At 33.4% G+C, this 16,092-nt stretch overlaps 1 protein-coding gene across 1 annotated transcript; it reads right to left on the bottom strand.

Annotated features, from left to right (window-relative positions):
* Nucleotides 1-1,963: 1,963 nt before the first annotated feature.
* On the bottom strand, nucleotides 1,964-5,331 carry LOC137711708 (bidirectional sugar transporter N3-like). Its single transcript, XM_068450969.1, has 6 exons — nucleotides 5,170-5,331; nucleotides 4,942-4,978; nucleotides 4,618-4,828; nucleotides 4,254-4,415; nucleotides 3,097-3,216; nucleotides 1,964-2,278 (listed from the first exon to the last, which is right to left on the bottom strand). The coding sequence occupies exons 1-6, from the start codon at nucleotides 5,219-5,221 to the stop codon at nucleotides 1,964-1,966; spliced, it is 897 nt and encodes a 298-aa protein (XP_068307070.1). The 5' UTR covers nucleotides 5,222-5,331.
* Nucleotides 5,332-16,092: the final 10,761 nt, after the last annotated feature.

Below are 16,092 nucleotides of genomic sequence, written 5' to 3'. Positions count from 1 at the left end.
AATACTTCCGTACCTATGAATAAAATAAGACACCGAAAGTTATGTATAAATTGTTTTTGTTTTGTTGTTGAATTTTTTTAATAATAAGAAATTGAATTTTTATTAAATTTGTATCTATTAAAATGATTGGAGCACAAAAAAAAAAAAAATACATTTATTATGGATGGGTAAAGAATTTAGAATGGTAACATAAATAATTGATGTGCTATAATTACTTATATGGTAAGTTTTAAAAATAAGAACTTATATTATATTTTGAAAATCACTCAGGTTAAAATCTAATTAAAAACAATCTTATTCAAGCCCTAAAATCTGAAGGTCCCATTTTTTTTTTGTTATCTATGTTTGTAGCCATTGTTTATAATTTCCTGTTACGTGATGCAAGGCAGAATACCATATTGTCTTACTTGTCGTCAATGGAAGAATATATAGTTGAATTGAATACACCAAAAGCGGGGAACTAGGTAGCACACACGTAAACGTGGCAACAAGCACTACCAATATATGCCAATATGTGCATACACATGCATAAGCATACCTAAAAACAAAGTCTAGTGCTACCTCTATTATGCAACTTTAATTGGTCTCAATGCATCCGTTAGGTTAACCTAAACGTTTTTTTTTTTTATTCGAAAGAACGAGAAAGATTGCAAAGGAGATTCGATTTATCTGGATCTTTAAATATACATGTTAAATTGTATTATAGGTTAGCATACATGTTAAACTAGAATTTAGGTTGTATGATTTGAGGAAAGTTAATTACTAAAATATTATTTGACTGTCACATAGTCAAAGTTCTAAAAAAAACTAGGCGCTAGTCGGGTGACGGGTTGGGGCTTAGTGCCTAGACGATTAGTCGGGGGCCTAAGTGAACTAGACGGATTTAAATAAATTTATTATATATTGTATAAATAAGTGCATATTTATACTTATAAAACACACATAATTGTATTGAGATACATAAGTTACATAATAAAATGACACATAAATTATAAAGTATTAGAACATATTGAAAACATGGGGAACAAGCATATAACGAGTGTTCATCCAATTATTCAACAAGTTTCTTACATTTTATTGAAAAATTAAAATGCAAAATAAAAGTTATCGATTTTCTATTTAAGTGAGATTTGCAACCTAGGTTTAGGTGGGTGCCTAGGAAGGCTAGGCGGACATCTAAGCGGGTCTAGGTGCATTTTCTTAATTTTCCAACGCCTAGGGACTAATCGGAGCGGTGACCCAGTGCCTAGGCGGCATTAGAAGGAGATTTTTAGAATAGTGCACATAGTGCTTGAATAAACCGGTCCATAAATTCATTATAATACTATTTTACAAAAACTCTAAACTTTTTTTTTTTTTTTTTTTTTTTGGGGATAAAAAAATTATCTGCGTCCTAAATTAAATAAAATTATTTTCTTAAACTGAGTGTTAAATTGGATTTTTGTTCGTGAAGATTGTGTACCTGTTCAAACTAATGTACCAAATCGAAGGACTAAAACCAAAATTCAATCTCAGGCTTTGTTTCAATTAACGAAATAGTAAAGCAATCTTGTCCAAATGATGAAAATCAAGAGTTTTAATTAATGTGCGAATGAACCAAAATCCCTTCTTCTCTTTGAGATTTTTTAATGTGCCCGGAATATGGTACAGTACGTCATATGTTATTATACAATTGGAGACAATATATATATATATATATATATATATACTGTTGAAGACCGTTATGCCCTCGAAAGGTGTTAGAAACCATTACAATGGGCAAGAACAAGAGGAGGCTAGTCTATACCTTCATTAGGATTACACAAATATTAAGGAAAATTAAACATCACGGAAATTAAATATGCACCAAAAGGGCATATGTACACTACGTTACGTATGCATCGTGACGTCTAAAATATTTATATAGAGCGATCGATCTCGACTGATTCAGGTACAATTAAGCAGGCAGCGGATGACCAAATATTCAAACTTCACATGTAACAAGTTGGCCGGGCAAGGAGGGTTCGATGATTTTCTCGTTATGGCATGTTTGTGCATGCATATATTGGTCATTGTTATGCTCAGAGCTTGGATGAGCATCAGTACTATTGTCATGGGAGCTTACCGCTGCTTGGACTTGTACCTCCACCTCAGGAGTAGTAGTCAAAATTGTCATTTGCTTCACAACATCAGCTTTCTGTTCTGGTAGCTTCTCCTCCACATTTGTTTTGTTATTCCTGTACTTTGCATAGAGAGCCATCTGAACCAACCCAAAGGAGAAACCAACAATGTTTGGGGTCTGCAAGTGAAATGATCATGTGATTAGTTAATTAAGGCTAGCAAATATATTCTTGTACAGAGGAAATTCTACATTAAATTTATGTAAGGAGTAAAATTCAAACTTAAGTGCAGATGAGAGCACATACTGCTCTAGCCGACGAGTCTGCTAAACCATGCAAAATATCAAAATAAACGCCATAACGTATTCTAATTAAGAGCTAGTTTGGAAGTGCTTTTAAAATGGCTGAAAATAGTTTTGGTGAAAATATTTTTGGAATTAATCTTTGGTAAAAATGCAAGAAAATCTTGGAGCGCTTTCAGTTATTTTAAAAGTGCTTCTTGAAGAAAACACTTCAAGTACTTTTAGAACCCAAAAATATTTTCAGTCATCTTAAAAGTACTTCTAGACAGAGTCCTGAATTTTCCGAACAATATTTTGGAGCTTCTTAAATAGTTCTTGTTGCTTTCTTATGTCACTAAATTAAACTTGGCGTAAGAGAGTGGTCCATTAAGGGATCGATAGTGTTTGCATAACAAATGATTTTTTCCATTTCCTTATAATCATGCTTTTTAATTGAATTATTCTATGATTTAATTAAATTTTAACCTTCATGGATTTATTTTTAGTTCGCCACGATATAAATCAATTAAAGGTTGATGTGATCAAGCTAGCGTTATACATGCATCGTAGCACACATTAACATATAATAACCAGATTTTTTTTTTATTATTTTAAAAATCAGCAAAAGGAAAAGTCCACAATTAAGGACAGGTTAACCGTACACACCTAGCTAATTAGTTAAACAGAAATAGCCGTACACAAATAAAATGACTTACTGCAACGTAGAGATCCTTGAGGAGTAAGCCATAGCTGAGCCACATAACGGCACTTAGGGTGAGGAAGAAGGATAAATTAAACGGCATGAACTCCACGCTCTTCGTGTGGATAACCATTTTCTGCACAACACAAAATAAAAAATCGTGCATGTATTAAATCTTAATGCATAGAAAATTTGAGATTTTGTTTAAACCTTTAGGGGGCGTTTGTTTCACCTTCTTAAGTGGGATTGGACTGGCTAGGATTATTGTCCCATGTTTGGTAAGCTTGGGGACTAACTTAAATGAGACTAGCGCGGACTCGTGTGGACTATCTCCCTTGCTAGGTCGTCTTAGCGAAACCCCCCGAAAACCACGGGACTGCTAAGACCTGCTTCGTCTCCTTTGTGTCGCTTGGCGTCCTCCCTTTGCGAAGACTTTGCTTCGTCTGCATAGCGTCCTCTCTCCAACGAGATCACAGCACCACACCAAGACGGGTACGCCGCGCAGGTGGAGACGTTTCCGACGGACTCGCCGGTCAAGAGCAAGCTCTGCAAGGTCATTCTGGTGGTGCAAAGGGCGCAGGGCGATCCATTTTCGAGAGACTAGTTGCAGGCGGAGGCACCCAGCAGGACTCGGAGGCGTTGGGTGGGGGGAGGAAGTTGCCGGTGCGGCGGAGGTACTCGAGGTCGACGAGGCGAAGGCCCTGGATGAAGTACTGGCATCCGGTGTTGAGATCGTAACGGTGGCGGTTATGGGAGACCATTCCCTCATCTCAAATCCGAGAGAACTACGACGGCGGCGGTTATGGGAGACCATTCACTCGGAGGCGTTGGTTTTGATTTGATCTCAAAGTATGGAACTGGGTTTTGATTTGATCTCAAAGTATGGAACTGGGTTTCGAAGAAGAGGAAGAGCTTTCAGAAAAAAGAAGGAAAAAATGAGAGAAGTAAGAATAAAATATTAAAAGAGATATAGATAAATTAATATAATATTAGAATTTATTAATTATCCTGCTTCTTAGTCCGCCACTGCATCAAACGCTTCATTAAGTTAGTCTAGCTTAGTCTATTCTAAGGCAATCCAGCTTAGTCCTTAAAGCTAGTCCAGTCCGAGATAGTCCGGTGTAACAAACGTCCCCTTAAATATTTGAAAACAGTACTTGCTTAATCAATTACCATGACGCTTAAAGGTGCTGCAAAGACACTGACAGAGAAAGTCACACAAACCCATCCTAGAACTGCGACGCGGGTCGGCCCTTGTGATAAGAAGTGAGCCAGAAGAAGAATCAAGCAAAATCCCCCAAAGTTCACCAGAAAAAGCAGCCTCAGAGTGGACACCTGCAACACAAATTTGGTTTATTAATTCTAAATAAGTCCTTTATACAAGTCATATTCTACCTGGAATTCAGCTAGACTAATGGGAGTGGAATTCAAACTGCGAAAAACGCACACTGCTCTAGCAACTCTGCAGTAATTCCTTTAAACTTAACATACAGATTTGTTCAAGAGAGAGAGAAAGAGAGAAGATAACACTACTCACCCTCGCTTGCTTAGTTGCATATGTAAGGTAAATTGCAATATAAATGGTCTCTATGACACAACCGAATGAGTTGATGGTGATGAGAAGGATCTCATTAGACTTGAGGAATGCATAGTATATCCATATCGTTGCAGTGAACAGTGCAAACACATATGGAACTGATTGAAATCCCTCCGTCGATTTCTTCTTATACACCCTCCAAAATGTTGGCCTGCACCGCCCAAAAAATTAGTCCACAAAAAAAAAAAAAAAAAAAAAAAACTGATAAACCTCATTGTAATTCCTCATTATCCCTGAAATAAATTAATAAGAAAAGAAACTTACAGCGGAGCTAGAAAAACGATGAACGAGGTAATGTTGCCTGTTTAATTGAATATGGTAAGAAGAAAGAAAGTTAGTTTCTCTTCAAATAAAGAAAAATCAGGAGAACTTTGCACAATTCAGTTTTTTTCGTCTCTTATTCAATTCAAAGATCATAGATAAGTAGGGCTTGGCGTGCATGGAGAGACAAAGAGTTGCGAAACCAATGACAATGCTAATATATAGTTATACCTAGAACGCCAAAGGCAAAAGCCAATGGATGGTGAGAAGTTGATGCAGACATGGTAGCTGGCTAGAGTTCTCTCTTTGGAGATGTGTAGCAAATGAAACTGAAACTGAGAGTGAAGGAACAGGGTTATCTACGAAGCTATATAGCTTAGCTCTATATCCTCTTTCTTTATATCTCTGATATTCCAAGTCTTTGCCACGAGATCATGAATACAAAGAGTCCTTGGTATTTATATAGAAAGAAGTTGGGGCTATGTTGTTGCATGAAGGCTGAATTGTGATGATTAGTTTATTAGCGTTTAGCATTAGGTGGCTGTAGTACAGAAAACCCCTGCACCCATGACATTACAATAAGCACATATGTGAGTGCCAACTCAGCAAAGGTGAGTCGGTATTTTTAACTATTGTGCAACACACTTACACACTTAAGTTACATATTTAGAAAGGTTGCCTTCCTTAGCACCTCTTTCACGTGAAACCTTCCTAAGCAGCTTCCTTTTTCGATTTATCACTTTCTATTGCCTTTAGCTGTTTCTCTTGGGGTACCCCCGGCTCTTTGGCCTTTGGCAGTACTTTCATGCTCCTTCAACCCCAAACCCTAACAATATTTCCAAAAACTTCTCAATAAATTTTCTTCTATCATGCTTGTTGATTCTATATTGATCGCATCTTTCATAGTAGTAATATAATGGTCTCAAAAAGGTTCTCAAGTTTTAGTCATTAATGGATTAACTATATATATATGACATACGACATTAAAAATTTGTATCTGGTTAACAGTGACGAAGGTTGTAATCATGTCCAAATTTGAATGGATGTAGTTTTCACTAAAATTGTTCATTTAGATATTTCTGAAAAGCAAATCATAAGTTCTTCACTCAATCGGAGCAATATGATTGTAATGCTAATTATCGAACTTATTGAAGAGATGAAATATAACAAAATTACAGATAATATTCTTTATCAGTGGTTGAATCGATCACCAGAAGAGGAATTATGGAAAAATTAATTATGATACGTTTTTTGTAAATAAAACCTTCATGCATCGAAGAGAAGCAAATGAAAGGTTTTTATTAAAACTATTGTAGAATTGGGAGTGAAATTTTCACCTTGTACATATCATAAATAGAACTAGTACATGCCCACACACAAAGTGTGTGAAAATTTTTATTTAATTTTTAAAATTGAAGGAGAGAAGAAGAGAGTGAGAGAGAACATAGGAGCGGGGAGAGACAAAGAGAGGAAGAGATATTTATTTTTTATTTTTTAAAATTAAAGATATTAAATCACCTGTAGGTGATGCTTTAACAAAAAAAACAAAAAAAAAAAATTGTTTTGCAAAATTACATTACTGCCCTTAATTTTTTTGATATGATAGAAGACTAAATAATCTTTTTACTTTCTTTTGGTTGACAAAAAATATTCTATTAATATGTAATTTAAATATGTAGTTTAGATTTAAAATCTCCTAAAAAAATCAATTACTTCCATCATAACAGTTTGGAATATGAAATTTTAGATTTTTGTACGTTTTGATGCAAGTCCCTAGCAGTTCTCTTCTCAAAAAAGTGAGAAAGGCGAACTTGCCTTTTTAAAGAAATTTTTATCAACATTTAGATGAGAGATGTAATCTATTATTAAATAATAAATAGATATGATACATCTCTCTTTTTTATTTGTTTATTAATAAGAAAAGGGGAATGATTCGAAACAATTACAATAATTTAAGAAAAGAGGGAGTTTCAAACCCGAGACGCATGAGTAAAAACTCAATATCCTATTTACTAGAATATTAAGCTACATACAAATAAATAATAAATGTATATGATACATGTAAAACTACTCATAATAATTTAATCATACAAGAAATCCACTACTGGGGAAATATTCAAGCCTAAGGAGTTCAAGTCATGACATCTGTGAAGCAAAATTTACTTCTTAATATTTGGTGGGCGATTATAGCATAGAAAAAAAAGGAATTGCGCTCTATCTCATATAGCTTTTGACCATCACGCGTGAACAGGGGATTCAAAGTGACCATGTTTTGATTGCTACAAATGGCAGCATTGATCCCATGACAAGTATATGTATCTACCTGTTTACATAAGTATATTGCTAAAAAACCACAATCCCCATTTGAGCTCCTTCCTTTGGTTTAATCTTATTGGAAGTACGGGTTTGTGAATGGTTGAATACAGAAAAAATCTAAAAATTGGAAATTTAGATTTAATAAGATGTTTGTGTGATTGCTTTTTGGTGGTTTTAAATAGTAAAGATGCACTGGGAAGTGGTAGGTGTGGGATTTAGAATATGGTCCGCCTAATAAAGGATAAGATTTCCAAGTATATCGATGATGGTACGGTTAATTAATTAAGATTAGCAATCTTACTATACCTCCTATCTCTGTGATTAGTAAAAGAATTATTGTCCCATCGTGTTATTAATTTTTATAAAATATTGATGAAGATATCTTATGACAAGTTCAGGTGATTACTGTTGTTGCTAGGATGTGAGATGATCGTCATTTTTTATAAAGAGAATTTTATTTGAACCTATGTAATATCTATCTACATCTAATTTATTCTTTGCATCCATATTATTTGCAATTAAAGAATTAATATTTCTTTAAACCTAAATTTATTACCTAAATTACCATTCCAAACTCAATTCAAAGTGCAAAATTATCTTTACACCCATTTATAAAATAAAATCTCAAATTAAATTGGATCTAACAGAAGGAAAAAAAAAAAAAAAAAAAAAATCCCCTTATAGATAACTAGCTTGAATTTGGGTACATATAAAAATGTTCTATATATTATTGGCTTATTGAATGTTAATAATTTGAAAAACTAATCAATTTTTCACTTGAAGTGTTCCAAAATTTTCTTGAAAGTTCCCTTCTCCACAATTCGAAGCTCAAGAGGCCGGATCGAATTGCTTCTCCTCGAGACCATATAGCCATGATCCAAAATTGTTGCATCCATTTTTCTACAACATTCACAAAGAACTCTCTCTTCAACTTATCCTTTGCTCTCCTAGTATATTATGGAGTGGCCCGGTTTTGGGACATCAAATCTTCATGGCTCGTGAAATCGATCAGCTTGACTTTCGACTTGCTCAATAGTTCAGATCCTTTATGGACCACTATTTGAAGGTTCTTTTCAGTGTTTTTGTCTATGTTTACTGTCAATATTAATAGTGTTTTGTAAAAATGGTGATAGGGTTTGATTATTGGGGGTGGGTTTATTGATAAATTTAGTTTTAATGTTAATTTCATCTTATACTTGATGGTAATTATGCAATAGAGAAAAAAAGAATTTTTCATTTATAATTTAAGTTTGGTGTAGAAAGAGGTTACGCGGATTCAAATAAAATTTCTCTTGTTATTATTTATAATTATAGCAATGCTTTGATAAATTCCGAGGTAGTAGTACTGCGCTAATTGACCTGCACTAGGTTTTCCAAGCTAATTTCAGTCCCTGGGCCCAAACCTTAACGAGATCCTAATGTAATACATACACGAGCACGCACGAACAGGAGAGAGATGTTAAAAGGTCCCAATTAAGAACAACGCTGTTTTACCTTAGCTGTTTGCACTGGACATGAGTGTAAGTTTTTGAAAGACGATAATTTTATTAAAGAACCTTATTGAATTGTACTAAGATCCTCAAGCATAATGTCCTGCAGAAAAGCATGAGGATCCGCTAGCCACACTTCATCAGTGTTAAGTGGCAAAGCTTAATGAACCAAACGATGAGCCGCATCTTTAGCTTTGCTAAAAACATGATATGGAACCAAGCTCACGCATTCAACAAAATAAAACCGTAAATCTTCAACCGAGCTCAGCCGCCGGCCCCTTGATAAGGTCCAATTCGACCTTAACTAGGAGCTGCAAGGTTATCAATGGCGAGAGGGATAGAGGAGGAAGAAGAAGAAGAAGAATAAGAAGAAGAAGAAGAAGAAGAAGGAGCTGAGCTTCATTTTGTAATTTTGTAAAATATTTCTTTAATGAAATTGACCGTTACAACTTTCATGCCCAAAGTGTGCTCTTTTACCACTCCTTACATCACTTGCCAGCTGGCAATCTACAACAAACTCACAAAAAGCCAAGAAACAAACCCATACAACTAATAACCTCTAACTGTGATTAAAATAACTGAAAATATGAGTACACCTTAGGAATTCAATTTTCTTTAACTAAAACTCATCACGGTAAATTTTTATTTAAAAAAATCTAATGATTAGGCTCCAACTAAGCAATATCAATAATTAAGTTTGACTTTGCAAAATTTGTATTTTTGGATGTCTAATAACACTTACTTTGGATCTCTCACTTATTATCTACATTTATTTTACATTATTTCATTTAATTAAATATCTTCAAATAACTTATGGGTATTTGGAAAAAAATTTAAATGTCATGATTCTTATGCATTTAATAACAAAAATTTACATGATACCAATGTTCCTTATATAGTTGTTTTCACATGATGCTACCAAGTAAATTAGTACTTCCTACAAATATAAAAAATTTATTTTATTCAAAATTATCGATATTTTAAATACAACATAGGTAAATTAACAATATAAGTTCCTAGTAAATTATGTAACGATACATGCAAAATAATTTACCTACAAAATAAAAGAATGTCGATTGATTGCACACTCTATATAATAATAACAAAATATGGCTAGTATATATATGTATTATCACATGAAAAATAATTTACCTACAAAATAAATAAATCTTTTTAGCCAATTGATTCAAAATTAATTAATTACATATTATTTTACATAAAAATATAGATAAATTATTTGCACACATATATATAATTTTAACAAAATGTGCCTAATACATACAAGCAAAATAATTTACCTACAATGATTGTCAAACAAATAAAAGAAATGAAACATATGATGGTAAGAGAAGTATAAAGTAGATAATTTTATAATAATAAGGCACTTATTTCCCACAATTATGGTGGATAATGAATTTCATTAACATAATTAGAGTGTTGTGGCACAATTGTAGATAGTTTGAAAATAATAGGTATTTATTTCTTTACATGGCAGTCTACTTCAAATATGGGTTTTATTTGGATGTTTAAAATGAGACCGGTTTTTGTCAAAGAAATAAGTGTTGCATGAGCTTATATCTAAGGGACCCTTAAAATAATCACAGTTCATATCATTTTCCCCTTCTTATAGGACAACCTTGTCCTCAAGGTTTACTTAAAATTTAAATTCTGGGAATCGAACAGCCATGAAGTCATCCTAGTCTATCCAAGTAGCTTCCTCTTTGCTGCTGCCCTCCCATTTTACAAGCAAGCAACTGAACTCACGCTACATTGCTTTTCTTGTACATCCTCCTCTGAAGCACTGATGAAGGACTTTGCTGATTAAACCATCATCTGTGACTGTAGGCAGAGTGGCTGCAGGTGTTACATTTGATCCCAAATGCTTCTTAAGGCAATTGACATGGAATACAAGGTGAAGTTTGCTTCCATCACGCAATTTCAGTCCATAAGCAACCTATCCAATTCTGTCCAAAACTTCAAAAGGACCATAGAACTTAGGTTGCAGCTTGTGGAATGAAATTTCTTGCAGTGGTGGTGTAGTAGCATTGTGAGTGAGTATGTACTTCTCAGATCCTATTGCAAACTTCATAGTCAGTAATTGAAATCCTACAGCATTGGACTAACTGAGGACAACCACTGCACTTCTAGAACCACACCACAACCCCCAAGTGGTAGAGAATATAAATCAAGTGCACACTTATATCCTCCTAACTCAAGAGAACCATTTCTATAACACCCTTGGCTCCTAACTTTACCCCAATCAACAATCATGACATCAAAAGGTTTGGAGTCATGCAACTGCCATCCCAACCTTTTCACCAATCTAGAGTCAACAAAGTTGTGTGTACTTCCCGACTCCGGTAAAATCCTCACATGATGATTTCCAACTAATCTATATCCACTTTCATGGTTTGCACTGTTTGTTCAGCATTGGTGTCGTAAAATGCACACTCACTGAGTTCCATTTGTTGTAACAAAGCTGCAATTCATCATTAGAATCCTCAACCTCGTCATCAAGTTAACCAAGTCTAAATTTATGGCCTTCACTCATTTTTCATCACATAATAACCAACAATCATCCCTATCTCTTTTGCGCTGTATTTCCTCAGGAGTAAGTTTATTTACAGGAAAATTACCCGTTCGAGTGACAGGATAAGAATGAGGAACCATTAGATTAGAATGAGGTTTGGAAGGTGCAGGTGGTTTGGAGTAACTAGCCTTTAGGTCATTGAACTTATTATCTACTTGGATTGCAATAGCTATAGCCTCATGCATATTTGCAGGGCGTAACAGCTTCACATCAAACTCTAATTTTCATTTTAATCCACCCAGAAAACAACTCTTAAGTAATATAGTAAATATTAATTTCGTCATTAAATATTTGATGCATAACATGATTTAATGAATGGATTTTGGGAGCATAAAAATTAAAGCTAAACATTGATAATGTTGGTTGATCTTTGATATCTCCCATAAGTACTATTGGTTTGGATTCTCACAGATTTTGATTCATATCAAAACTTTTTAACTTGCCCACAAAATGCAACTCACACATTTCAACTTTTGTATTCTCGAGGTAATGGATTCAGTATATATGTATGTATATTATATATAATTATATATAAATACTATTATATTATATATAATTCGGTTTGGATTTAGAAACGGATACGGATTGGGAACCCCATATCCAAAATCATAACCGAATATTATTCACGTTTTTTCCCCATATCTAAAATATACCTGAATTTTCATACCCAAATCCAATTCATTCGAGTAGTTATCCACGATTATCAAGTTAAACGGTTAGAATTGCCATCTCTATATGCATGTCGGCAAAGGCCATAGCACTCACTTTTGTTTTTGTTTTAATATTTTCCTTGGAATATAATTTCCCCAAAAGATATAAATGGGGGTGAGGTGATAAAATGGGTGTGACAGCATTTAAACTTGGCTAAGAGAGATATTTCAGTGTGCAAAAAAACAGAGGTGTACTCCACATATTATTATTATATTATTAGATAATGTTTTATTTCAATTCTTTCTCTCATTATATAAGAGTAATGATAGACTCACCCACCAATACTATTTTCCTACCCGCATTATATTTTCACCCACCACCAAAAGTTAAAAAAATGTAAGAATACTATTTGTCCACCCACCATTGTACCTAAAATAGCCTTACACGTTTTTAATTCTTCTTTTAGTTTTTTCATTCATTAAATAAATATATTTTCAAATAAAAAAACTTTAATTGACGGACCACTTCTTCCTTTGGTTGGGAAACTATCGACATTAACAGAATCTCCCTCTAAAACCCAGCCGCACAACTGTGAAGCACCTCCCAAAACTCGGCCGCCATAACCACCCCTAAAATCCCAGTCGCATGAAAACCCAAACTTCCTACCCCAGTTCTACTCATCGGAGGACCACCATGGCCCATAAAACGCTCCACCTCCACAGATCTACCTCCCGTTACACAATCTCTCTCCTTACCAGATTCGGGATTGACGCGTCGCGAGGAAAGTAGAAACTGAGAGAGAGAGAGAGAACAGATGAGTTTAAAAGAGGGTGAGAGAGGAGGTGGGGCCGCCGGCGTGAGGGATGGCGTGTGGGTTTTCGGGATTCTGAGTATCTTATTTTTGCCCATTTTACATTTACTATATTTTTGGTGTTTTTAAAGGAAATTAATTAATACTTATGTGGCAAAATAAGGTTGGTTAACGTTTAGGTGTTGACGGTCATTTCACAAAAGGTTAAATATGGTATTTTCCATTAAAAGTGGGTGGAAAAATAATGTTATGTGATGAGTATAATACCACTCTTATATAATGACATTTGTTCTCTAATTATATAATCACATTTGTTGTTCGTCTCGTTCCAAACACACTAAAAAAATCTCGCTTTAACTAGGGCCACTCCTGTCATCTTCGTGTTCTTGAAAAAGTGATACGTGGGCATCCGTCATCGTTTCAAAGCACTAAGTGTTTAACTCACGTCATAGCCAAACCCTAATTAATAGCTATTAATTATACAATTTGTTCTTTAATTTGCCACTGTAATCGGTCAAATCTGCAAGCATGCCGCACGTCTACTAATATTCCACAGAATCTGCTATATATCACTAACTCTGGTTGATTGCATTTCGCTTGATATACGTTGTGTGTGAACGATTAATTAGGCAAAAAGTTTTAGATAAATTTTTATATGTACATGAAATACTTTTTATTTGTACATTTGTACATATTATAATTTAAATAAAATTGTAACACAATGTGAAGGAGCCCGTGCTCTTAAAACATTAAAATCTCTAAACCGTCTTGGTCTTACCTCTAGCTAGTGGTATGTCACCTGTCTTATATATAAATATTTTAATTCATCTGATATTATGTTTGTAGGGAAACAGCTGGTTTCAAATCATGCATGTTCGTTTCCTATATGATTGGTCAATTATATAACAAGAGCAATCCATATCCTTCATGAAATTTTGAGTTTGACACGCAAAAATAAGCCACCTGTACAAGTCAAACATAGATAGAGACTCTCTGAACGATTAATTCCAAATTATTAGTAAATAATTAGATCCCGTGAAATCTACCAAAAGTTGCTTTTACTTGCCGCATGCATGTCGATTTCAACGAGTAGTGTGCAAGTTTCCTTCCTCTTCCATTCCTCTATCTGTATTGCTTATACGACTTTATTTTCTAGAACTCAATTTTCTCCACCTAAAATTTAACGTAAATTTTTTGTTCAAATAAAACTCATTGACTAGACTTTACAAAAGAAAATTCATTAATTATGTTTGACTTTACCCATTTAAATTTTTTTTGGATGCCTAGAACACCCTTATTGAATGTTTAATGTACACAATTAATTCTATGCAAATTGTAAAGAAGAATTAATGATTTTACAAGAATAATATTTTGCATATAAATGTAGGGATTTGTTGGTTAGTTTGGCTCTCAAATTCCAATTTACCATTACAACATGTCCATATTATATATAGGTAAATTATTGTACTTTAAGATATATAAAAAAATTGTTGTCAAATTAAAAATATATAAATTAAAGGAGATAAAAATTCCAGGTAAATTAATTTTAGGACAAAGAAAAAGAAAAGAACCAACTATAGGTAAATTATTTACATATATAGTCTAGGTATTTGATTCACATAAAAAAATGTAGGTAAACCACGTGTGCATAATTTACCTACTATTATTGAAATTTACCTACTTGCATAATTTAGGAAAAATGCCAACAAAACACGAGAATATATATATATATATATATATATATATATATATATATATATTTTTTTTTTTGAAGAGACAAAACATGAGACTATTATTTGCATGTATCATAGGTAAATTGCCAAAAGAAATATGAGAATATTTTGTTTATATACTGTAGGTAAATTACAAACTCTATGGCGATATTATTTATATAGGTAAAGTAGGGACATTTAACTACTATATATAAGGAGAATAATTACACCGAATAATAATATAATCATTATTTAAAGTAATGCACTAGATTGTTGTAGAAATTAAAAATAAATAAATAGAAAAAACATCTTAGATTTTAAGGCCCTTGATTGAAGCTAATTTTCAAGTGTGGGTTGTGGCAAAAATTGTAAATAATTTGTATTAGTAAGTTACTTATATTCTTATGTGGTAGTTTATTTGACTTTTGGGTTTTTGTTAGATGTTTAATTATATGTGGGTTTATGTTTAGAAATCATAATTTTTCAAGACCAATATCTAATGAACCCTTGTTTCTTTTTCACTCTTAAACCTAATTTTTATTACCTAATCGAGCAGATCAGAGCATTGATTTTGGTTTTTGACTATATAGCCGTCAATATGCAGATAATCTGTATGGTAAAAATGAGACACCTGCGGCCAACAAATTATACCAAACTTGGGGTCCCCTCCAAGAATACCACTAATTATAATATCATAAAGATTAACAAAAGTGCCTTCTTTTTCTTGTATAGTTAACAATAAAAGGTTGGACTGCTTGAACAACTGATGCATATACGGTTGATAATAATATTCTTGTATGGTTAACAATAATACTATTTAATTTCCATTTTTTGTGACAATAGATAATGTTAATTGGTACTATATCTTATTTTTCTTCTTCTTCTTTTTAATTTTAATTTTTTTTAAGTTATTTTTTGGAGTACTGAAATTAAGATGTTGATGATGTTGTGCGTTATGAGGTGTGTTCCAACTAAGTATTTGAGGGTCCAAGAGTGATTAATTAGCTTTAGGGTAAACAAGGAGCCGTTAAGAGTTCTTAGCTGATCCCCATCCATAATCTCCGACTTCGACAAAAATCTGGATAAAAATGCTGTTTTAGATATATTTTATATCATTTGATTTTGTTTCAAGTTTTAAATGTGTTTATGGGGTTGCATGATGCATGCATTATCTGTTTATCTTTCTTTAGCTACATGGTTGCTTGAGAGTTATCAGAGGAGGGCTTTTGTCTCGTATTTGCAATGCGCCTATGTCGTACACTTTTAGGATTAATAATTGGATTAGGGTAGATTTTCATTATATAAATCATGTACCAACTGCCAACTATGACGACCTCTTATCCTTTCCAACTTTCTCTCTCCTTTAGCTGGCTAATTATGAACTTGATGATATTATCATGATGTCAATCAATTTAATCATTGAATTAGTGCTTTTATTTCAAATGGTAGCTACAAGCCAACATTATCTTCCCATGTACTACAAAAGGAAAAACAGAAATCTACACGAGATATGGGTAATGTATTTTAGTTTACTTAACTTTGTACTTCAAGCATGGTAGATTACAAAGTAAAACTAAACTAACC

This window comes from Pyrus communis, chromosome 12 (assembly GCF_963583255.1).
Source record: "Pyrus communis chromosome 12, drPyrComm1.1, whole genome shotgun sequence".
Lineage (NCBI taxonomy): Eukaryota > Viridiplantae > Streptophyta > Magnoliopsida > Rosales > Rosaceae > Pyrus > Pyrus communis.
This window is presented reverse-complemented; position numbering and strand designations above follow the sequence as displayed.